Genomic DNA, 26,225 nt, shown 5'->3' with positions numbered 1-26,225 from the left:
TCTTCCCGCACGCGCACTGACGCGTAAGCAAATGAGAAAGAAACTTCTAAAAATGGATCATCACTTTCATTTTTACAATTTTATAATTTTTCGCTTCTGACATCATAATTCGCGATATGTCTCCAAGAATGATGGAACGATAGAAACTTTATAAATGTTTCGATTATTCGCTTGATAGTGAGATATAATAATTAAAGGCGCGGTAGAAAATATATGAGAAGAGCGTTAGAGACAAAAAAAGAATTTTAATTCATAAATCTGTAATATTTACACAGGATCGGCGTATAACGTGACACCGTATTGTATTTTACCACAAGGCGATTACATAATTACACAAATGTACAATGTAGCATACAGCACGAAGTTGTAATAGTCTTCGTGTATGTTTGCCTATTATTCTCTAAAACGCTTCTCGGCGATTATTATTGCTAGTTAATGATATAATAATATAGCGGCACCAGAAGTCTCGAATTATATATTATATAATACATACATAGCAGAAGAGAGAAAGAGAGAGAGATAGAACTATCATTCGATCGAAATTTCCAATGAATCAGTGGAATGAATTTTCTGTTCGGAAAATTATTCCTTAGGACTAAAAATTATCTTCCTTGGAAAAAGTCCCATCTTTTTTTAAAGAACCACATACTTCGGTTGCATTTTATATAAGAATTGATTTTTCACGAAATACTTTGAAAATTTTCGATTGTTTCGAATATTATCGGCATATCTGTAATAAAAAAATTGATGAAAAATAAAATTAACATACGCGCAATCGGAATAATTAAATTTTAAAATAAACTCTTAAATGTCTCGGCTTAGGTTTGCCTGATGTAATGTCGAGCATGTGAAATCTCAGTATTTTTTTCCATTTTAGAGCAAGATCTTCATTATTTGTTTTTAATTATCTAAAAATGTAAATATAAGACTAATTCGAGCAAAAATAACATTTTTTATAAAAAAAGACGAACGCTATATTTTGAATGTAATAATAAATAATATTTAAATAATTTAAAGCACAAATTATCGATAATTATATAGATCATTTTATAAATCTACGTTTTTAAATCAAATTTATATATATTTTATACATGTAAAAAAAAAAACTAAAGTTAAAGGAAAGAACGGTAATATTCATATCCAAAGTGAACAATCTAATTTTCAACTGCGATTCTCAAAGTAAAAACTTAATGGAATTTTTTAGTGTTTTATTTATTGGCTGCAATGTACGATTTATATTAATTTCTAATATAATATCAAATTTGAATTGTTCCCTCTACTTTCGTATTTACACTGCTTCTTTCCTTTAAAGTTTAAGCCTAAAAACTCAACTAAAAGCATTGTATAATTAAACTTTTAATGAAATTTTTAAATTAATTTTTCTCGTTGTCTACGAAATGTTAAGTATTTTTTCCTAAGATACATATTTTCCATAGCAGTATTATTAGCTCACTTTTTATATACCATAAAAAAAATAATGTTCAAAATTCATTAGATTTTATAGATAAAGCATGATTTATTCCGTTTGTTCTCTCAATTTTTTTTTTTGTTTTCTTATTCAAATGCATGTCATGTAATAGACAATTTGATGAAAACAACAATAAATAAAAATTATTTACTACTAGCAGAAACTATGTTGAAAGAGATCCAACAGATACAGTGAATACATTAATAAAGATAACTGTACAATTAAATAACATAAATTCCAAAATATGGAAAAATTTCGCTTTAGAAAGAGAAAAAAAGTTACATAGTTTTCATATTCGACAAAGACGTTTAAGTACATCTAACACTGCGTTTATATCTGTAGATATCTGTACAAATCTATGATTGAATACCGTATTCATCCTTTAATCTCTGTCAATTGCTTTATCATGTATATTATCATTATATTACGTGTATGTCAATAACAAAACTAGCATATCATACAAAGAGATAAAGCTATCTCGCAGCTCCTCCTCTGTCATCTGGCGCACATATTGTATATATTTATGCGTATTTACAATATATATCCATCATTACATAATAATAAAACCATTTCTCGGTTTTTCGATGTAACGTATCCTATTTTCATTAAAGGTCTAACTTGATAATGTAATTTGTCCTATCTTTGTATATTTACGCATAAAGCTTGCCATCTTGCTCTCCAATTCCGCAAATATTAGTGGATTATGTATGCTCTACGGACAAGTAATAGCGGCAGCGGCGCAACCGCGAGTGGAATGAAACAAGTCAATAAATTAATAACGCAACTAGAATGAGTAATCGTGTTGTTTACATAATTCGTAATTATTATTATCTTACACAACATAATTACACTACTGTGATAGCGAATGTAATTATTAATATTTTCTATTATAAAGTCTCAAATATGTCATTTAACGCAGTGTGAGACGCGATAATCTCTAAATATATTTTTTACATAAATTTTAACAGATATATAACATGATTATTAGACTATTTTATTAATAGTTATTGAAAAGTAAGAATCTAAACTAACAAGATGACGATTCGTTGTAATCGTAATATGAGAAAAAAATCCATTTTTATAAAGTTATATAAGTAATAAATCCTGGAAGTTGCATACTTATGTAAAAAAGTATCACGTACCTTTCTCTCTCTCTTTTAATAGCATGGAAATTTTAATTTTTCTTCTTGAATTTTATATGTAAATATATTGGAAAGTTTTCTGTATATACAGGGTGTTAAAAAAGTATCGCATACGCTCAGTGCCATCCGATAGAGAAGGAGAATTTAAGAAAAAATGTCTAATACAATTTTTCGATCCCATGAATAATTTCGCCGCAATTAATTATTGTAATCAGTTAATCAGCGCGGAGCTACAAGAGGAAGCCAGGGGCGAGGCGCGCGAAGTCTGCGGCGCGACGGCTACCGCACTCATACTATGCTCTCGTACCGAGCGGAGGGAAAGTGCTTGCGATCTATTTATTTATTTTACTCACCTTCTTTTTGATAAGAGTAACAAAATAATTTACAGGAACAATCATCACGTAAAAATTGGCGTGATTATATCACGATACAGACTTTGTTAATTTAATGAAAGAATTTATTTTTAATAAGTAAGAAGGCAAGATAATTTAATTAATATTTTCAGTTAACATTTTAAAAAATGAGTTAAAGAGGATTAATTTTCGCTTCTTACTTATTAAAAATAAATTTTTTCATTAAATTAACAAAGTCTGTATCGTGATATATTAGAATCACGCGAATTTTTACGTGATGATTGTTCCTGTAAATTATTTTGTTACTCTTATCAAAAAGAAGGTGAGTAAAATAAATAAATAGATCGCAAGTACTTTCCCTCCGCTCGGTACGAGAGCATGGTATGAGCGCGGTAGCCATCGCGCCGCAGACTTCGCGCGCTTCGCCCCTGGCTTCCTCTTGTAGCTCCGCGCTGATTAACTGATTACAATAATTAATTGCGGCGAAATTATTCATGGGATCGAAAAATTGTATTAGACATTTTTTCTTAAATTCTCCTTCTCTATCGGATGGCACTGAGCGTATGCGATACTTTTTTAACACCCTGTATATCATTGATTCATGAATATTGCACTGCACGCAATCTAATATTGCCACGCGAAATAAAATCTAAATACTAAATGTAACATCTAGATGAATGTTACATTTAAATTTAGGTGTCTTTCATTAAATCTTATCGTTTAAGAAATTATACTTATTTATGCGTTAAGTTTATACAACATTAGTGACGATTCAAATTTTTCAAAATAAATCTATGCAACTGGTCAGAAACATAGAACATGGGATAATAGAAAACATTTTAAAAAATCGATAAAATTATACCGAGAAACATTAGTGAAAAATGTAAACTCTAACATCGACTGTTATCCGTGTAGTTTATAAAAAATGCGTATAATGCGAGCTACGTATATTTACATAGTCACATCAGTAATTAAAATATGTCAATTACATACAGATCTGTATCCGATTACAATTTAATCCTGAAGCGGAAATTGCATGGCACATTAATTGAGATTATTTCATCGATGCAGGTCATAAAGCTTTTGCGTTAAACTTTACTTTCTCAATTATTCTCGCATACATAAACTCGCATTAACCTTTTATCACAATGTACGTACACATATTACTATGCATTGGTATTTCCCAGGATACCAAAATTCCTTCAACATTCTCTATCTTACGTCAAAATCACATTAAAAAGATAATTAATTGTATCTTTAAACTGTTCTTTGGTCACCTCCGAAACTAACTTTGGTTAATCCACACTTGCTTAGTTTTATCACAAAAACTATAATTACCCTCTCTTCCTCTATCTTTTATTCAAAATAGCAGATAGGCAAGAATTGTCTATCTTTTAATGAGAAGAAATAACAAAAAAAAAAGGCTATTCTGTCATCATAGTCGTAGGAACCATTCTATAATCTTCTTATGAAAAGGCGGGGAAAGAGAGGGGCAAAAGCCCTAATTTTATCGATATATATCGCAACGCGTGCAAGAATATATGTGTAAAATGTAGCTATAAATTTACAAAATTCTGCAAAGATCTTACATGAGTTCCATCTCTAATAGTCATCTGCGTGACTCGTATAACGTGAAAGTACTATCCACGAAGCCAGCTGCCATGGTCACGCGATACTGATGAAAGCTCAAACAACTTACAGGACTGAGACGCGTACCCATGAATCCTTCATGGAATTTTATCGTGTTAAGATGTTGTCCCGATATATTATAGACACTGATGCAATGATTCGTGGTGCCGCTAAAACAAAAACATGTATTTTGTTTCATACAAGAGACTTCATCAAAATTATCACAAGAAAAATTATATATAATAAGAAGTCCAGAATGATTACTATAACATTATATATAAATATAACAATAATGTTTGTTTTTTGCTTACCATGCAAAAACATCAGCTATTTCGTGAACTGTTAATGCCGCAATGCCGGGCGCTATCTGAATCGTGTTCACGGAAGAATTTTTTCTAAGGTCAAAGATTTTGATGTCGCCCGAAGATGAGCCGGTGAACAATTGTGGCGCGGATCCTTCGGATTGCCTCAAGAATGTGCCCAACATCCAAGCCGTGTGTTCTCTCCAAACCATAACTTTCGCTTCCGCGGGAGGTAATCTTCGATCCAAGAGCCGCACCGATCCATCACCGCAGCCTAGTGCCATTATTGCACCTATAAGAATTTAAAAATCGACATGACGGTTATTATTTTACATATAATAAAGAGAAGTAGTGTACGAACATATATATATGTGATATAAATGAAATATAAAATATAATAATGTAGGAGAGATAAAATGTGACTCCTTTAAACAACCTGTGCCGTCAACATCCATGCAGGTGGTGCAACAATCGGCGCCTGTTGGGATATCTTGCTTCTTCAATTCGGTCTCCGCATCCCAGAGTCTTACTATACGAACATCGCCCGTTACTGCTAGAGTGAGAGACTTTTGCTCCCACTTTGTAACTAGTTGTGCCATTGCTGCAAACATGCATTATTAATCATTATATGCTAATATATGCGCAAGAGATAAATTTCATTGAGCCCTAGTGTTTCCAATACATACCATTGGAGGTCTTGGTCGCGGGTTGTACGTCCGCCAGAGCCTGCCAAGCTGTAAGTAGAATCGGATCACGGCTTATTGTGCCGTTATAATTCTTCCAAATTTGCACGGAACCGTCATCGGAACCCGCCATTAGCAGACTTAAATCGTGAGAGTTGATGAACTCGAGTGCTGTGATGCGCGATTTCGTTTTGCTTCCGCGACTTGCGCAGAAAGTCAACTTTGCACCGTTCTGATAATCCCATACTCTAAACAAATTTTTTATACATTGTCGTTATACATGCTTTATTATTGTAGTATTTTTCAGATATCGAACATCATCTTTACAACATGAAGAAAGTTCAAATACCCAAAGCAATCTTTCAATGCTACAGCCAAATGCGGCTCGAATGGATGAAAACCCAGGACCTGAGGTGACTGGGGACATCTCGCGTGATACACCTGCGATTCTATCTTGCTTTGCGGCGCGCGTACTTGTTCCTCTTTCGCGTCTTGCCTCTGCTTTGCGTTACGTATAAACCTGCGACAATTGAGTACAACATTTGAATGAGCTTAATACTTTAAAGAAATTTTTCTTCAAACTTGATAATTAATATTTGTAAAATTTTTAATATTTCTTACCGCCATTCCCGCTCAAGATATGGTCTGCTCTCCACATCTTCCATTTCATCTTCTAAACTAACGGGCTGAGCAAACTGAGCACAACTCCATTCGACAAACTGAGAAGTAGTCAATGGGGTCTTGGCTCCAGGTATCTCGTCCGCCTCTTCCGATATCTATATAAATATACATAAGGACTATATATTGCAAAATAATAATGCATTGTAAAATATAAGATTATTTTGCAATTATATCATAATAATGGTACCTTTAATTATAATTACTAATACACGTTAAGCATATAAAAATTTGTTGAAAAAAAAGATATTAACTACAATTACATGCATGTACATAAATGCACAATATTATTTGTAGCATTATTTCTTATTTTCTTATCATTTTTCTTCACATTTACTATTTTTTCAAAGGTGTAACTAATTGCACTTTTATATGGAAAATTTTATATGTATATATTTACAATTTTTTAAAAGACAAACGTAGAAAAAAGAAATAATTCTTACTGTATTAGGAACAGGTTTCCTCGTACGACTACTGTGTGATAGAACTCTCGAAGAACGTAGCAAATCTGGTCCAGAGTTGACAGCCGGTGGTGACTCCCCTTTGCTATTATAACCAAAATGTAAAAAAAAACGTTAGAGACAAAATAAATATTATATCTTATTTGAAGTAATTCTTGATTGACCTTAAATAACCAGTTCGATTTGACGGAGATGGTGGAAGAGATAACGACGAGGAGATTTTTGTTTCGACTACTTCTTTAGGAGCGGAAGATGCCTTCACCTGGAATTTAATATTTAAGATTTGTAATAAAAATTTCTCTCTCAAAATATAACATTGTACAACTGTACAATCAAGTTTTGTGCGATATATTAGAGAGACGTTTATACCTTATTACGAATATGATTGGTAATTTTTTGAGACATAGCTCCGACCGCCGGATGAGGATCGTTGTCGAGATTGCACAGTCCATGCCATAATTTCATATACACGCTACCATAAGAGAGACTCGGTAAGTTTCCAAGAGAACTATGACCTGCAATAAATAGTTTCATAAAATTTACAAAAATGTAGTTGCTATTATAAAAATCTATTTTAATTCAGAAAAAAAGGAATGTTGCTATTATACAAAGCACGTGCGATAAGCATTATATTTTGTCAAAATTGTATGGAGGTGAAAATATGCACAAATTATAAAAATAAAGGATTAATTATGTACAAATACATGCAATGAAAATTTCTAATTTATTATTACCAAGTGACTCGCAAGGTTTCCTCACGAACTCCCAATTATTACCTGGCACACGAAAGAATCAATACAAATAACTGTTTGATCCAATGTTCAATCAGCATCAATTGACACTTTTGATTGACTTTTCTCATAATACTGATAACCCGACGGCTTACCTAAACTGCTAATGGATGACGAAGATGATACTCTTTTGATGCGATCTTGTGTTCCAAAGCCATCGGTCATATCTATTGCATATGTATTATTAGGCGACAACATCTTTAATCTATCGCGTGAACTGATGCGCCTCATACCACTGAACGGAGACAGAGTTTCTACGACGAGGTCCTTCCGACTATTCTCCTCGGCTATAGCTAAGGTCACGAAAGAGTTTTCAAAATGCAGCACCATCCATTGAAGAGCCACTACTAATTCCTATAATTTAGATGGTTTACAATGAGAATCCATCGGCATCCGATATTTAATTGATTTTAAATCACGATTTGTTGACTTACCTTTCTAACTAATGGACACATATCGTGAGAGACTGTATTAATAAGCATCATGGCAATAATTTGATCGATATTGTTTGCGTGCTCGCTCCTAGTCGTAACGCTGTTTATGAATGTACCCAATGCATACACGCTAGCTGCTCGAACCTATATAAAATATCGAAAAATTTTTCCAAAAATCAATACAGTTGCTACAAATTTAATAAAAATTGTCTTAAATATTAATTTAATACATACATATACAGGATGTCCGGAAAATCGCCTGCAGTACTTCGAGAAGTGATTCAAGACCTAAAAAGAAGGAAAAAAAGCTATATAAACATAAGTCCGAAAATAAGTCATTTCCGAATTATAGTCACTTTTATGTTAAAAAAATCGTAATTTATAGTCTGCTTGGCATCCCTTTTTTAATTTTTTTCTAATTTTAAATTTAAATTTAAAAATTAAAAATTTTAATTTTTAAATTTAAAATTTAAATTTAAATTTAAAATTCAAAGTTAATTTTAAAATTCAAATTTAAATTTTTAAATTTAAAATTCGAATTTAAATTTCAAATTTTTAATTTTAAATTCAAATTTAAATTTGAATTTTAAATTTAAATTTTAAATTTTAAATTTAAAAATTAAAATTTAAATTTGAATTTGAATTTTAAATTTAAATTTTAAATTTTAAATTTAAAAATTTAAATTTAAATTTCAAATTTAAAAATTTAAATTTAAATTTGAATTTTAAATTTAAATTTTAAATTTAAATTTTAAATTTGAATTTTAAATTTCAATTTAAATTTTAAATTTAAAATTCAAATTTAAATTTTTAAATTTAAAATTCGAATTTAAATTTCAAATTTTTAATTTTAAATTCAAATTTAAATTTGAATTTGAATTTTAAATTTAAATTTTAAATTTTAAATTTTAAAATTAAAATTTAAATTTGAATTTGAATTTTAAATTTAAATTTTAAATTTTAAATTTAAAAATTTAAATTTAAATTTCAAATTTAAAAATTTAAATTTAAATTTGAATTTTAAATTTAAATTTTAAATTTTAATTTTAAATTTAAATTTTAAATTTAAATTTTAAATTTGAATTTTAAATTTCAATTTAAATTTTAAATTTAAAAATTCAAATTTAAATTTTAAATTTAAAAATTTAAATTTGAATTTTAAATTTAAAAATTTAAATTTGAATTTTAAATTTAAAAATTAAAATTTGAATACTGAATTTAAAATTTAAATTTTAAATTTAAATTTTAAATTTAAATTTAAGATTAAAAAAAAAATTAAAAAAGAGGGATGCCAAGCAGACTATAAATTACGATTTTTTAAACATAAAAGTGACTATAATTCGGAAACGACTTATTTTCGGATCCATGTTTATATAGCTTTTTTTCCTTCTTTTTAGGTCTCAAATCACTTCTCAAAATACTACAGGCGATTTTCCGGACACCCTGTATATATACGTACATATATATATATATGTGTGTAATATATTAATGATTTCAATAGTTTAATTCAAGTCTATGCTAGATTAGAATATAATAAATTATAATAATATAATATAAAACAATTGTTATTGCTATTCACATATAATTAATGATTAAAATAGTTACCTCTGGAACGGGATCTTTTAATAACGTAAATAATTTTTCATGAGCAATGTCTCTAACGCCGCACCATCTCGCCTTGTCAAAATTATGCCAAAGTCTAGCCAGACACAAGCAAAGCCATTGTCGTAGCAAAGAATTTGTGTCTCCCAATTGCTCCAAGCATATCGAAACGAGATTACCTTGATTTGCGGCCACTTGACCCGGTCGGTAATCATTTACAATACTAGCTAGTACAAACGCGGCCAACGTTCTGTGTTCACTCTGAAATCACCATCAAACGTACTTTCATTACGACAAAGTTTAATCACCTGTGCAGACTTGACTCAATTAAAATTAGATATAACAAACTACCGGAATAGAAGTATCCTGAAGAACAGACAAGAAATATTTATGGCCACCGTCACGCACAAGATCTGCTTGACAAGTCTGCAATTAAATCATATGGGCTTAGAATATATTTATAAATCATGCTGTAAAACATGTTATACACATGCGATTGAAAGCTTATCTAAGCATAGAAGACTCACGTTATCCACTGCTAAAATTTTTGCCCATATAAAGACGAGCAAGGGACGAAGCTCTCTGGCATTGCTTTGTAGTAATTTTAACACATATGGGAAAATGCCGACACTAAGTGCTAAATTCACAGCCCACGGACCGAGATCAAGAAAACGTCCTAAGAGCTCTAACGCTCTCAATCTATGAACTTGACTCAATAACACTTGAAGAACGATTGGAAGCTGTTCAGGTGGACTGCGATTTTTCGATCCCAAGTTGAGCCATACTTGAAAAGCTGTAAGTTGATCTTCGAAGAATGACGAATGCACATATCGATCTTCGTTTTCCAGAACTATTGGCAATTGTGCCAAGCACAGATCGAGTGCCATATCCCAAGCTTGCCACATCCGATGCTAAAAAAATAGAAATATCGATATTTTTATTTCAAATTTAGGAATAAGCAAACCATTTATTCAAAATTTAGACACATTTGTGCATTATAATAAAAAATTTCTTTTATATAGAATATGGATTACTGATTAATTTACCTGAAAAGTTGGTGGTAATTTTGGGGAAGAAACTGGCGTGCAATCGTAAGAACGAAGTATTCTCTCTGCCAGTAAAAAATTTCTGAAGAGACTAGCAACTAATAGGTCTTGTCTGAATAATCTTTGGAACAGATCTAGAAGACGATAATACTCTTACAATTATTTTATCTTTATTTTAAATCAACAAATATATATATATATATATATATTTGTTTATATATATATATATATATATATATATATATATATATATAAACTTTTTTACCTCTTGGTAGAGTATTCCATGCTATCGTGTCAGTAATAGCTGTAAATATCCAATTAAGCTCGCCTAACATTGTTCTTCTGTCAGTCAACTGTCCAGGAATTCTAAAATATGTACAAAGATATTTATATAACTTATTGATACATATTTTATATAACTTATTGAAAGATAAATATTTAATAATGTGATTCTTACTTGTCAATAACATCAAGCGATATGTTGGGAACTAATTTGGATGTAGGTTGCATCGCAAACCTAAAAGAAAAAGATATATCTATATATATCTATATGTATATCATATAGAATGTACATACAAATTCCCTTTTTTGGCTTATATCCCTAATATTTACCAGCGTATTGCAATTTTTATGGGAGTAGTAAGGCATGATGTAAATATATCTGCAGGTAGATTTGGGTTCATAGGTAAAATCTGATTAGCAGCGCATGCTGCTAATTGAATGCAATTCTTATAGCACGGTGCTGCGGGACATGCCACTCCAGTTACGCGATTTTGCTGTTTTTCCATCTGCAAAGAACAATCGGTAAAATTGCATTAATGTTGATTAGATTAAAAATTTTCAAAAATTATTTTTTACCTCATACTCCTTTTCATGTTGGTCAGCAAATTGTTGAAAAGATTCTACAATGATACCTGCATTGGAACAATCATATACATAAATACTAGGTGCACCCATCCAAGTCTGTAAGTCATATACCGACAATGGAATGTACTGTGTATATGTCTGTAAAAGTATATTATCATCAATATAAATATTATATCATATACAATAGACATCATTCTTCTATCTTTTAATTGTAATCGATCTCTATACTAACCCTATTAAATACCCATATTTCACCATTAGTGGTAGGTTTGGGTACACCATGACCATTGTAATGAAACAAGACTCTCTCTTCTTTAGCATTTCGCCTTAAAGATGTACATAATTTTTTAACTTCCTCGACAGTTGGATCTAAGCTTTGCTTGTAGCGAGCTCTTGGTTGCCATCGTTCATATTGCTTTTGCAAATTCGAACCTATAGTTTCAAGAGCTTTCTGTGGGCTCACAGATAAAGGATCTGGAAAGACATTTATTTTAAAAATTCTGTATTTGTATTTGACTTTATTTGATAAATTTACTATAAATTTGTCTTCAAAGCATAAAAAGTATGGTTATTTTGAAAGACTGTCTTAAACTATATAATTTTAGATTAAAGATTGTTTATGTATCGATATATAGTTATGCTTTTATACAAATCAAAGATATTTCTATTTTTAATTTTGGAGTTTATTGTATAACACATAACACAAAATAATAGCATTTGTAAAGCACATTTTGCAATATTCTAGTACAAGTTAAAATATCAAATTCAAAATTCTTTTAATTTATTCGATAAATATCTGTCATTATACAACAATATGCTGTCACCTTTTTTTGCCAAATTATTTTACATTCTATCTCTTTTCAAAAAGATCCTTAATGTGACAAAGTATTTATATTAGATCACAAAATTATTTCAGTCTCCTAAATTCAAAATCAAATTCGTAAATCCCAAAGCTTGTAGAAATATCGCTATATATCTACATCAAACACAATCGAATCATTAGATTTGTTTTTTTATTCTTGAACCAACTGCATTTTTTCCAACTATTATATCTAGAGCTCATTTTTAATGTACATTAATGTAAAAAGTTCAGGAATAAAAAACAAACCTGAGAGTTGATCAGTGTAATACACATGTCTAATCTAACCTCAAAATTAGAATTACATAACTACTAGTAATGAAAGAGAGAAAAGATTGGCTAACCAAACGCGCGGGATTAATTTAATCACCTATCCAACATTCGAGGCGAGCGCAGGGCTGTGTCTTGACGATGTCCGGAGGATCTACGCCGACGTTGAGGCACAGCACCAGAGCGACGCTCACAGTCTTCATCTAAAAAAATTAAAAAAAAACACACGATCAGGCAAATTCGTTAGCGCGAATCATCGAGAAGTGACGCTCTTGCTAGATCGTCGCGTTAGATCGCGATGCCCGTGTACATAACACGTACCCGCTCCTTCATCCGCCAAGTCTGACTGATACAATTGACGCTCTCGATGGTGGTGTTGTGACGAGGCTTACAAAACGCCAACTGCATTTGCCAGTCCTCCTCGTCGCCGGCTCGCCTGAGCGCGTTGTTGAGCGTCGTCGAGGTCGACGACGTCGACGACGACGACGACGGGGCTTCGTGACAGGACTTCATTCTGGCGTAACTCACGGACATCGCAGCGCGTCGCGTTATCGCATCCGTCACGTGCGAGGGAGTCGGTCGGTGTCTCCGTTTTGTTTCTGACGCGCCGACGATGTCGCACAGGCCTCAAGATCGCACTCGCGCCCGCGACGACAAATGTCACTCACCACGCTAACACGATGTAAAAATACCCCGATGGGGCGCGACTCGCCGAATTTACCGCACAAATCGCCATGTTAACGTCGCAATTGGAATGTCGCCATAAACTCTATTTCCCGTCGAATGTGAGATGTGACACGTGACGCGAGAAGCCCGCCGAAATACCTATGGCGGATTCGCATTGCGTCCGGTGCACGATAACCAATGATGAAGATTTCTATTTCTACCGATTATTGGTTATTGAAAAGAGGATAAAAATATCTTGATACGTGTCTATATTTTTATATGTCTATGGTTAAGATTTCAAATTAGTGCGGACCATTTGAAATCTTCTCTCTGAAAAATAAATTTAGTGCGTGATAGAAATTTTGTAAATTAAAATAAATTTTTATTCTCTTGTGCAACATTGAAATTTTTCAGAAATAGTGATTAATCCAATGGAATATTTTTTGTATTAAAAAATTAGATATTTATATTTTTTATACTTTTTAAGTAATTGTAGTATCAGAGAGAAGACTGAGAGATGTCATGGCCTACTTTTATTTTTTTTTTTTTTTTATTATGCAAAAGGCAAGGCATTGGCTCATGGGCCATACAGCGCATGTGTTACAAACTTCCTCATCGACACTAGATACTAAAATTGTACTATAGAATGTACATTATTTATACATATAAATATCTCTCACTACACATTTAATTATCATTTATACATATAGATAAATAAGTAAATACATAACAAGATAAGACAAAATAACATAGGAATTATTACTAGAAAACATTCCAGACTTTGAACTATATTAATAAAAACATCTTAAAATAAAAATAAAAATAAAATTAAAAATAAAATTAAATTAAAGATAAATTAAATTAACTTAAAATTAATAAATTACGTTAAAATAAATTACATTAAAAATATTGATGTAAGAAAGCATCTATACGTTACTAGAAAAATTACAAAGTAGTAGGATTTTTAAATTAAGATTAAACGTTTAAAATAATGTATATTGTATATTATTATATTTTAGAATTAAAATTATATAAAGGCCTACTTTTAGGTAATTCCTGAAAGCGATACTCCCTCTATTGGACATTGAAAACGTGGACATGAACTATAAAGCCAATGTCCATGAATGTTCTCAGGGGGTAATATATAATGTGCACAATTTCTGGTTTCGTTCCGTGCTATGTGCACGAAATGCCGGTAGCACCAGAGTATAACAAGACACTTATGTATATAAATTGATAGTAAATCAATTATTCAATCGCGAAAGATACTGTAATATTCAAAGATGAAATAAATATTTTTCTATATTTATTGCCATATTTATATTATATATTTTTATTTACAAAACACAAAATGCCTGCTGTGGAATAAAAACATTTTTAACCGTATTTCTATAAATCTTAATTAGCAGTAAACTGATCTTTGATATTTATTAATCATTTTTTTAATTATTTAAAAATTTAATTATTAATACATGTATAGAATTTGTCAAATTAATCACTGATTCTTCTAAAGTTTTTATAATTAAGATTCGAAAAATATAGATGTAAAATATTTTAAATGTCTCTTCCTTTATATAAAATATAAAGAATTCATATGTTCCATTTTAATATAGCCAACATTATTTATATATTTTTATTATAACTTTTATACCAGCATAATATTTTTATGCTTAATACTTTATATAATACAATGTACTAAATTATAAAATTTAATATCATTACAAAATAGTATTACTATTAATAAATAGGTTGTATGCATACTGTCTTTTAGTTTCTAATCATTTCCAATGCATTTCTATGCATTTCTATCCAATACATTCTCTTCTTCGAGTTCTTGGATTATTATGGTTTATTGTATTCCTTTGTGTTAAAATCATAAGGATTACCATCATTTGTCATGCTTATTCCTTCCTATGGAGTCCATCGAAATATTTTCTATGGACATTTGTTCTCTCGGGTATAGATATTCAAATCACTCAGAGAGAGAGAGAGAGAGAGAGAAAGAGAGAGAGAGAGAGGAGGAGGAGGAGAGAGGGTTTGAGATATTCAAATCACTGTAGTTGCCTTTTTTCTATTTTCTCAATTACTGTCTCTTTTTCTTTCATTTTATTCAAAAATATTAATATAATTAATATATAACATATATAACATATATATATATATATATATATATATATATATATAATTTTGATATCTCTCTTGGTCTGACTTTTTCCCTTCGACTTGTCCGGCATGGGTAACCCTATCTAACTACGGCCGGCATTCATAATTCACTCTTATATTTAAGATCGTCTTAAGTAAGTTGGAAAATACAACTATTTCACTAACTGAACGGAATCTCAAGACGCGATCTAAGATCATACTTAAGATTATTTTAAATATAAAAATAGTCTATATGAATATCGGCGTACATTACCACCGGCATAGCTCTTAGGTTCATTAGAGTACTCAAACCACCTCACCCGGCAAATGCTTCCGTTAAGGTGGAGATACGAGGAGGAAAAAATTTTTTTTTTAAATTTTATTTTTATTTTCTTTCAATACAGGATTTAATACAAAAGTGAATGTAAAATATAATTTGAAACTCAATACAAAATAATTTTTATTTATTACATGGAATAATTTATTACGCGAAAATGTCCAAAATATACGTATAATATAAAATTTACTAAAAATTTTTATATAGTCCAGACAAGCCTCATTAGAGATGATTAATTACGCAACATTTATCATTAATAATCGATATGCGATAGAATTTAATAAGTTTTATGTAACGTAAATATATATAATCGTGATTAAAAGATTCATTAATAAAATTATTGATCATTTCTTCGATTGTAGAAGAAAGTATTTGTATTACTGGCGCATTTTGCAAAAGAAATATTCAAAATACGAATAAATAAAATAAGCTTCGATGTAAATCAACAATTAAATTACAAAATAAATCGCGATTTAAAATTCGCGAAAAAACGCGAATAAATAAATCGGTAATAATCGGAATATTCGATTACGAGAGATATACGTATAATTTTTATAATATGATAATCAAAACCATCAATAGATACGCGCGCGACATAATTATTATCACACAAATGATGATACACGAAGATATTTTGATAAACATTTTGTGGTCCGTATTGTTTATGAACATAAAATTCACTGTCCAATTTATTTGTGATTAATACGCGATTTTATACGAATTTCGCGATTGAGAATAAAATACATATCCTATCTCGCGCATGATTAGCTAAATAAAATAAAATGAGTTTTATAAGTTTTAAAATATAATTAAAAAATCGCGTTATCGCCACGTTTAATAGAGAATTGAATGATTTTATCAAGGTCCCTCTAATAATCGATGTAATAATAGAATTTAATAAGATTTATCTAGTGTAAACAATCGCGATTAAAACAGTCATTAATAAAGTTATCGACCATTTTTTAATTATAGAAAAAAATATTTATATTATTAGTGCATTTTACGCGGATTATTAAAGACAATATTCAAAGAAGTGGAAAGATAGACAAAGCTTCGATGTATAAATCAACGATTAAATTATAAGATAATATTAAATTATAAGATTAATCGCGATTTAAAATTCCCGAGAAAACGCGACGAATAAATAAATCGATAATATTCAGAATATCCGATTGCGATATGTGTGTGTATATCTTTTATAATATAATAATCGAAGCGCTCTCAATTACATTAGATATATATAATAGACATTATTATATCGCGCGCGATATAATTATTATCACATAAATGCGAAGATATTTTGATAGACAATTTGATGTCTGTAATGTTTACGAATATAGTACTCACTGTCCGAGTCATTTGCGAATCTTTATAAGAGAAATCGCGATTTGAATTCACGCGAAAACGCGACGAATAAATAAGTCGATAATATGTGGAATATTTGATCGCGATACGTATAATTTTTATAATATAATAATCCTAGCTCTCAATAGACACGAGCGCGATATAATTATTATCACGTAAATATAGAAAATCAAAGATATTTCGACAAACATTTGAGGTCTGTAATGTTTGCGAATATACAATTCACCGACCGACTTATTTCCGAATTTTTATAAGATAAATCGCGATTTAAAATTCGCGATAAAACGCGACGAATAAATAAATCGATAATATTCAAAATATTCGATTGCGCATAATTTTTATAATATAATAATCGAAGCCATCAGATACGCGAGTGACATATCGGTAATATCCGATAAAAAGAGGAGCGATCTTAAAAATGGAGAACGATTAACATCTTGTTTCTACATCAGATTTCGCAAGATCAATCTGCGAAGAAAAGTTAAGTGATCCATTGAACGTCGGAAACTTCACTGTAGGAGGGAACGAATCCTGGATCTTCTGGACTATTCCCGATAGCAATGATTTCAGTAATATATCAACGACGAAACAATTATCTCTCGTCATTGTCTTCAATTCACGAAATTGATATGCACGTCAGAAAACATGTTCTTTCATTATTAAGAAATATATTTCTTTATTGAAAATTAAATGGATATAACGATTTTTTTATAAAAATGTGATTACGAACGATTATATTTATAAATAATAAAATACATGCATCATTGGAGTTTGTGTTAAATGTGCGAACACAATAATTTGGGGTACCGTTCGCGCGCGCGAGACGAATCGAACCCGATATCAGCAAGATTTAAAAAATTTCAATTCGAATAGTGTGCAAAATAAAATAAATCAAATAATTTTAAATAATTAATTCTAGATTAATTCTCTAGATTCTTATTCTTAAATAACGTTTAAACTAATAATTTTCTTTTCTTTTAATCAATATCTTACTGATATAGAGGTACCCATTCGATTTGTCTCGAAATTTTCAAGTATTCGCACATTTTATGTAACATTCATGTATAATTTCGCGTATATATAATATATAACATTAATAAAAATTATAAAAATATTTTGGATACGTGAATTTGTGCATGTATTTTATTATATAATATGTATAAAATGGTATATATCTAAAAACTAATATTTCAAAATGGCGATGGATGTCCAATACCTGCAAATAGTTTCTTAAAAGAAACTAAAACTTAATGTTAATATCCCCAGTACCTAGAAATAATTTTTCAAAAGAGAGACAAATTATATTAATTAAAAATATATTCGTTTGTAATCATTTTTATTAAAAAATTAATAAAAATTAATCACAATATGAAATTATTTGAAAAATAAAAATTTATACACAACGCTATATCCATATTTAATCTACTATTAAATCTTTCTGGCATTAGACAATAATAATACCAATCCTAATAATGATAGAACATTTTTAACGAAGAAAAGAAAAGATACATTTCTCTCATCTAAATATATATTATTTAAATTAATTCGACTTTAAAGAAGCGTATGGCGTTCGTCGTTGAATTACTATCAAAATCATTGCTTTCGGAAATTGCCAGGAAAACCTGGGATTAGTTCCTTTAATCTTACAATAAAAGTTCCCAATTTTCAACAGGGCACCGAACTAGACGTCGCGAATGGATCTCATAAGAACCGATGAGAAATAATTCTCCATGATGAAAATCGTTTCGACTCCTCGGCGGTACGAGCCACGCAACTTTCATTAACGTTTATTTAACGGAAGGAACAATGATAACTCTTTTATTAAAACGACAATCTCGTCTAACAATAAGAACGCGAAAAAAACGTGGGAAAAACACGGTGATTTCGCAACCATAATTTATTAATTTATTTATAAATATTTTTCGACACAAAATTCGTAAATACAAATATAACTGAAAAAACAAATTATTAAATTCATAATAATTAACTCGCGATTCTATAATATCGAAGGTGATCGTTAAATTTTGTAAAGTTAATATTTAACCGTTGACTTATCACATCGAATCTTCACTCGCTTATTCGACATTTCTTTATATTTAATTAGCAATATTTAGGAATATTATCTGACGAGAGGGACAGCGATAAAATTCTTTTGTTAAAATGATAATCTTGTATAAGGACGCGAAGAAAACGCGGAAGGAACACGTATTTTCGCAATCATAATTTAATAATTTATTTTAAGAATATTCAGTTCCGCGCGATATGGAATTCATAAATAAATAAAGCTAACGGAAAGCATATCATTAAATTTATAATAATTGACTCGCGATTCTGTAACGAAGGCGTCCGTCAAATTTTATAATGCTTATATTTAATCATTAATTTAGCATCGAATTTTTACATTTTATATAAAAATTTTCCGAATTTATTAATGACTCTTTGGCATGAAAATATGCAAACAGTTACTCTTTTATGAATATTCCAAAAATATATACTTCAGAAACAAATACTTTAATTTAATGAATTACTATTATGTTAATTACTATTATGTAATCATGATACGTATACTTTCGATAATTTTTCGTGTAATTTACATAAGAATTTACAATCGTAAATACAATTTCATATAATATAATTATAGTCATAATTGTATTGTATTTTACAATTAAAATATCAATGTTAGATTATAATTAAAATACAATTATAACTATTTATAATTTACAATTTATAATTTACAAATTTATGATGCTATTAATATCAAATAATAATATTCCATTTATTCAAATATTTAATAACATCGATATAATAATTTGATATTGATAGCATTAATATTTGGATTTAATATTATATTTGATTTAATACACATATAATTTTAAGTTTTAAAATAAAATATAACATGTTAAGATTTCTTAAACGTTAATAATTATGCAATTTCTTTAATATTTCTGAAGATAATTTTGATAATTTCACTTTTAAAACATTTTTATTTTTAAAACATGTTATATTTAATTTTACAACGTTTTTAAAAATAAATCAACTTAATGAAAATAATTTTAATTTACCCCTAGGATTATTGGAATATTAAAAGAAAGAATTAATCTTACTTAATAGCCCTAACAACCCTATTATTAAAGGATTCTAATAATTTTAATAGCTCTAACAATCCTACTATTACAGAATTCTAATGATCTTAAGAGCCCTAACAACCCTAATATTAATAGAAGAATTCGAATGATTTTATTTAATAGCCTTAACAACCCTACTTCCTGATTAACTAAAATTATTCGAGATTTGAGGAACCTATCTCTAATCATCACCTCACCTAATCATCTATATATTTTAGTCACGTGCCCTAACCGCGTGCCCTAACCGCGTACCCTAACCGTACTCTTCAGGCCAGTTGAACCTACCTTTCGTTGATCCTGGCCACTTTCTTTCTCGATCTCTAATCAGAGATCGAAGAAGGAGATAATTACTCCTTCTTTTGCCGGATAATTACCGGCAAAAGAGCGTGAAATATTTACGCTCATTTAGTAACGATCGTTCGATTTCACGATCGTTCGTTAAATATTGAATATAACTTTATTTTGACTGAAATAAAGCCAAATTACTACAAATTTCTATAAATTATATTTTATAATAAAATATAAAAATAATGTGTGTATTTATCATATTACAAATTATTTAATTAATTAATCATTTGGCTTTATATTAAGTTAAAGTAAAGTTTAAAAACAATATCTACAAACAAATTCTACGATGGATGAGCTATGAGCAATTAGAAAATAAGTGTATTATAAGAATAAATTAGCATCAAAAATTGATAAAATTGATAATTGTTAATGCGTGTCCTTTATTTAATAAATTAGACAAAATCTTTACAAAAAAATCTTTTCTTGATCTCTTCTTTTTTTAATTAATATTTCAATATATTTTCGCAATAGATGTAAAGCATAAGTTCGAAAGAACTTATTAAAATTATTTAATTTAATTAATTTAATTTAATTATTTAATTTAATTTATTTAATTTAATCCATCCTAGCTCATCCATTTTAAGGCAACAGATTTATCTCCAATCTACAATCTACATCTACATCTACATCTACATGCAATCTCTACGAATCCGTTACCTTAAAGTTAAATAAAAGTTTTTTTCACTCACCGGCACTGATGCGCAACAGCGGAGTTGTTGTTATCGAAGCTAGTTGTCTGTAACATACAAATATAAAATTCATTTATAATAATGCTCACAAAATGCAATTAATATTTTAAAAAATTTTTATCGCGCGGAATTTTATATCCGATGTGTAAAATAATAAGCAGATAAACACGCATGGAAAAATTTTATAAATTTTTGAAACTGTTTTTTAAATAGAAAATTTTATATGACTTTTATAAAAATCTTTCTTTTTAATTCATTTAAATAGTAAGATCGAATTATTGTTCGTTTATAACAAGTTAACGATTTATAACAATTAATATATAAATAATAATATTCACCATCAGGTTGTTCCGCCGGTGCAGGATGCCTCTCCTAGGCCTGCTCCTCCTCTCAGATCATCAGGGTTGTTGCATCGATCTATAACATACAAAAGAAGATTCCAATGTAGCAGCGTTCAAAATAATTAATATTTCAAAAATTATTGTATACATTGAATTTTATATTCGATGCATATAATAATAGCAGATTAATAAAATAGTTCTAAATTTTAAAAAACATTACTAATAATTCTCTTATAACTTTATAAAAACTTACACCTTTACAAGATTATAGCTTTAATTTAAAAATCTTTTTCTTTAATTCTCTTTTAAATATAAATAAAAAAATATAAATAAAAACATCAAATTAATTGTTGCGATTAATTGTTTAATTTAAATTATAATAAATATATTTAATATTTAATATATAATTACAAATAAATAAATTGCTTACCAGAAGATTGCTCTGCCGGAGCCTGATGCCTCTCCTAGGCCTCCTCCTCCTCTCAGTCTTAGGCGCGCGATACTTAACGGCACTCCCGCACTCACGAGCGATATTTTTATATCGCTATTTTCGTTATTTTACGCGCGATACTAAACGGTTCCCGCACTATTTCGGTACGATAAAAAATTTTCTATTTGATCGCGCGATGTATATACTTAATATGTATATACTTTGAACGGCACTCCCGGTTTCGGTACGAGCGAAAATCCCATTTCACTTACGAGAATCGAGTCAACAGGTCGGGAATGCAACGATACAACGAGCAAGGATTAAGCCCAAATCGGAAAGAAGACGAAACGATTGACGGAAATAGAGGAAAATGAAGTTCACCAACTCTTTTTCGCGCATAATTATCCTATCTCGTATCGAACCTGGACCCGCTAAGCACGATTTCAGGTGCTCCGCCCGGACATATTATGCCTCCCGCGGTTGCTATATGCTACACCAGGCTAGTAGACGGCAAAAGAAGAGGATACCCACATTTTTTAAATGCTAACATTCAGCAATTTAGAAAATGGGGAGGCAATCCCTTTTACCGAGCGAAAATCGTGCCTAGGGGAATCCACTCGACTCCTCGACAGGGTTAACACACGCAGTGCGTGTAGCTGTAGACGAGCAAAGAGAAGGGACCCATTGACGACCATTCCGAGCAATCGATCGAGTTCTAACTAATTCGGGCCGAATCACTTGACGAAGCACGAAGCACGAGTGTACGTTGCATAGCAACGTGTGCAAACTCGAAACATCCCAGTTAGTTGGCATCGGAAGTAGAGACTCGTGACAATAAATGAAATTGGGATTTTATATGAAAAAGTCCAAAAGTTCCGCGAAAACGCGACGACGCGAGAATACTACAACGCGAAAACGCGGTAACGAAGCGCTTGCCGTCCACGGCACGTTGACGGCACCGACGACGCGAAAGGATACTTAGCTTCCCATTCAGGCACCTTAAGGTTTATCATAAATAGAAAAATTTAAGATAAACCTCAAGGCACCATCCAAGTACTAAGCCCTCCCACCGCGACAAGGTGTACCCCATGGGAGGGTTATATTATATATAATTTTATATATAATATAATACATAATTTATTTTGTAATATACTATATAAATTTTAATTCGCAAATATAAACGATAAATAAAAATATAAAAGATAAGAGAAAATCTATTACATAAAGCAATGTTCAAAATAATTGATTTTAAAACTAATTATTGCGCGGAATTAATTTCTACATTTTTACTTTTAAATAGATATATTTTAATGTTATAAATTGCGTAATTACAAAATAATTTATATTTCTTAAATATAAACTTTTAAAAATATGATAAAAATAAAAAATAAAAAATTTCTATTTTTTTATATATGAAGTATTTAAATAAATATATTAATATGAAATATTTTGTAAAATATAAGAAGATCTGAAATATAAGATCTGAAAATATTAATTAATAAACATTTTATAAATGTTTTAATTATTTTAAAATAAAATGGAATATTTTTTATAAGTATATGTATTATATATGTTACACAATTTAAAATCACTATTGAATCACAATCAAAGAAATAAAATGAAACGAGAAATATGTATATTTTGAATATTGTTACGTCCGCGGCGGCGACTTCGAGATATCGAAGCGCGTTCAACACAATGGGGCACTCGCGGACCGCGTATAAGATAAGACACTCTTAACGGAAATTAAGAACTTTAATTAGAAACACAGAATATACAAACAACAAATAATAACAGGGGAAATCTCGCGATAACGACCCGTAATGTAAAACGCGTCTGGATAGCTTGACAGCTATTCTTCGACTCAGCTGACCATCGTTGTTATACAACAATATATACTATTGATAAATAATTTATATATTGTTGCGTTCGCGGAACGATATATATCGAATGCGCGCGACACAATCGATTGGCACACGCTGACGTTCGCGCAGTAAATAATAACGCAGTTTAAGGTATAAGAACTTTAATAAACCACGAGTAACATACAAGAATTCAGAATAATCGTAAAACGGATCACAGATAGACGCACGTACAGCTTGACAGCTGGGCTCAGACTCTCTGACAGTCGTTGTTTATAACAACATCTTGACAACGCGCGCGAAAATGATTTTCTTCCGTCGACGTACTTCCCGCCGAAAGAATTCAACAGGTGGCGAATACATCCAGGGGGATGGGACGCGGGGACGTAAAAATATAATAAATAATGTGATAAATAATTAAAATATTAATGACTTACATCATATCTTATTGATCCATCCATTTCCAAGACCTCCTTTTTTTCTTTTGTTTTCTTCACTTTTTCCTCGTGGCACTCCAATCCTCGTTGCACTTACACTCATTCACGAAAAGTTCCTCATTGCACTTGCAATTGTGTTTAGAGAAAGAATTTGATAATATATGGAACGTCTCACATCACTACTTCACTGCTCAAGAGCCACTGAGCGAATGATCGTAAGTCAGAAACATTACCGTGATACTGTTTATATCGCCAAGGTTGACTATGTAAAGAAAGAATTTGATAATATATGAAACGTCACTACTTTACTGCTTAAGGTTACTGTGCGAATGATCGTAAATCAAAACCTTTACCGCGATACTGTTTATATCGCCAAGGTTGACTACGTAAAGAAAGAATTTGATAATATATGAAACGTCACTACTTTACTGCTCAAGGTTACTGTGCGAATGATCGTAAATCAAAAACATTACCGCGATACTGTTTATATCGCCAAAATCGACTTATACTATGTTATTGTTATGATTCGTCGTTGAAATATTCTACAAGTGATTGCCGATTAAGAAAATTTAAAGCATTGGTCGAAATTTATTTAATTCTAATAAGTATCGTTAGGGAAATTATTATAATAAGCATCAATAATCGAAAGCTCATAATAAAATTAATTTCTTTATCCCCTTTTATGTATCCCCTTTTTCAATTTTTATTCGCAGTATTAATGATTGCGATTCGATAAAGATTTATCGTTGCGATACATTTTCATATCGTTTATCATAAGTTAATTAGTTTTTAATTATTAGTAATTATATCAAATTATGTTTCGATACTAATCGTAATCGTGTTTAGAAAAAAAATTCGACAATATGCGAAGCGTTTCGTACCACTACTTTATCGCTCGAGTGTCACCGTGCGAATAATAATAAAGCCGTAACATATTAATAATAGCGCGCTATTGTTTATATTGCCAAAGTCGAACACCGTGTTATCGATAATTCGTTGCTGAAATATTTTACGTACTATAACATGTACTGTTATACATGAAAATATTAAATTATAGAAGTTTTTCAATTTATAGATTAATTAAACGATTATTTATTAAACAATTAATTAACATACGAAGCATTTTCCATCATTACTTTATTGCTCGAATGCCACCGAACAAATGATAGCAAAACCGTAACGTATAAACAATAGCACGCTATTGTTTACGTCGTCAAAGTCGAACATAATGTTATTTATAATTCATTGCCGAAATATTTTATATATTATAAAATATACATAAGCGGAATATTAAATTATGGAAGTATTTTAATTTATTGATTAAAATTGATTATTTATTATATTAAACAATTTATCTATTTATTATATTAAACAATTTATCACGAATCCTTTCCTTATGCTAATTATTTGCATCTATAATTCGATTGTTTTACTTCTCTCACAATCCAAATTATATTTAGATTGTCAAGTAGAACGATAAAGTAACGGATGAAATATATTTGTGACTCTAAATATTAAAATAATAATTATTGTCCGTAAAAATCGCAACGATCGAAGTGATTATTTAATATTTTGGATTCCTATAATTTAATCGATTCTCCATTAAATTATATATTGTTTAATTAACAAGGATTGAGAAAATTTAAAGCATTGTTCGAAATATATTTAATTCTAATATTGTTAAAGAAATATTATAATTAGCATCAATGATCGAAAGATCATTACATAATTAAATCTCTTATCCCCTTTTATGTATCCCCTGTTTCAATTTTTAATCGCGGTAATGAAACATTACGATTCGATAAAGATTTATCGTTGCGATACAGTTTCATGTCGTTAATTTATTTTTTAATTAATTAATTTTTATTAATATTTAAAGCAAATTATGTTTCGATACT

General features: G+C 29.9%; 1 protein-coding gene and 1 long non-coding RNA gene across 6 annotated transcripts; both read right to left on the bottom strand.

The window, feature by feature from the left end:
- Positions 1–225: 225 nt before the first annotated feature.
- Raptor (regulatory associated protein of MTOR complex 1) lies at positions 226–13,357 on the bottom strand. 5 transcript variants are annotated; one of them, XM_083090205.1, is made up of 24 exons: positions 12,907–13,357; positions 12,686–12,788; positions 11,689–11,930; positions 11,448–11,594; positions 11,202–11,377; positions 11,047–11,106; positions 10,855–10,955; positions 10,590–10,723; positions 10,071–10,454; positions 9,895–9,969; positions 9,547–9,804; positions 7,942–8,085; positions 7,603–7,861; positions 7,451–7,492; positions 7,086–7,231; positions 6,881–6,978; positions 6,699–6,801; positions 6,199–6,353; positions 5,927–6,097; positions 5,581–5,825; positions 5,331–5,495; positions 4,904–5,186; positions 4,553–4,762; positions 226–730 (listed from the first exon to the last, which is right to left on the bottom strand). In XM_083090205.1, the coding sequence occupies exons 1-23, from the start codon at positions 13,117–13,119 to the stop codon at positions 4,573–4,575; spliced, it is 3,894 nt and encodes a 1,297-aa protein (XP_082946331.1). In that variant the 5' UTR covers positions 13,120–13,357; the 3' UTR covers positions 226–730; positions 4,553–4,572. The 5 variants fall into 5 exon arrangements, with proteins under 5 accessions (XP_082946331.1, XP_082946333.1, XP_082946334.1 ...); XM_083090207.1 differs by lacking the exon at positions 226–730 and having other exon boundaries at positions 3,462–4,762; positions 7,603–7,674; positions 7,741–7,861; XM_083090208.1 differs by lacking the exons at positions 226–730; positions 7,451–7,492 and having other exon boundaries at positions 3,464–4,762; positions 7,603–7,674; positions 7,741–7,861.
- A 7,782-nt stretch (positions 13,358–21,139) lies between these two features.
- Positions 21,140–22,131, bottom strand: LOC145966428 (uncharacterized). The gene is made up of 3 exons (XR_014437045.1): positions 22,029–22,131; positions 21,596–21,674; positions 21,140–21,304 (listed from the first exon to the last, which is right to left on the bottom strand). It is a non-coding gene; the product is annotated as an uncharacterized LOC145966428 (long non-coding RNA).
- Positions 22,132–26,225: the final 4,094 nt, after the last annotated feature.

This window comes from Camponotus vicinus, unplaced genomic scaffold (assembly GCF_025532165.1).
Source record: "Camponotus vicinus isolate PSW18456_S1 unplaced genomic scaffold, iyCamVici1.0 SCAF_2, whole genome shotgun sequence".
NCBI classification, from domain to species: domain Eukaryota; kingdom Metazoa; phylum Arthropoda; class Insecta; order Hymenoptera; family Formicidae; genus Camponotus; species Camponotus vicinus.
This window is presented reverse-complemented; position numbering and strand designations above follow the sequence as displayed.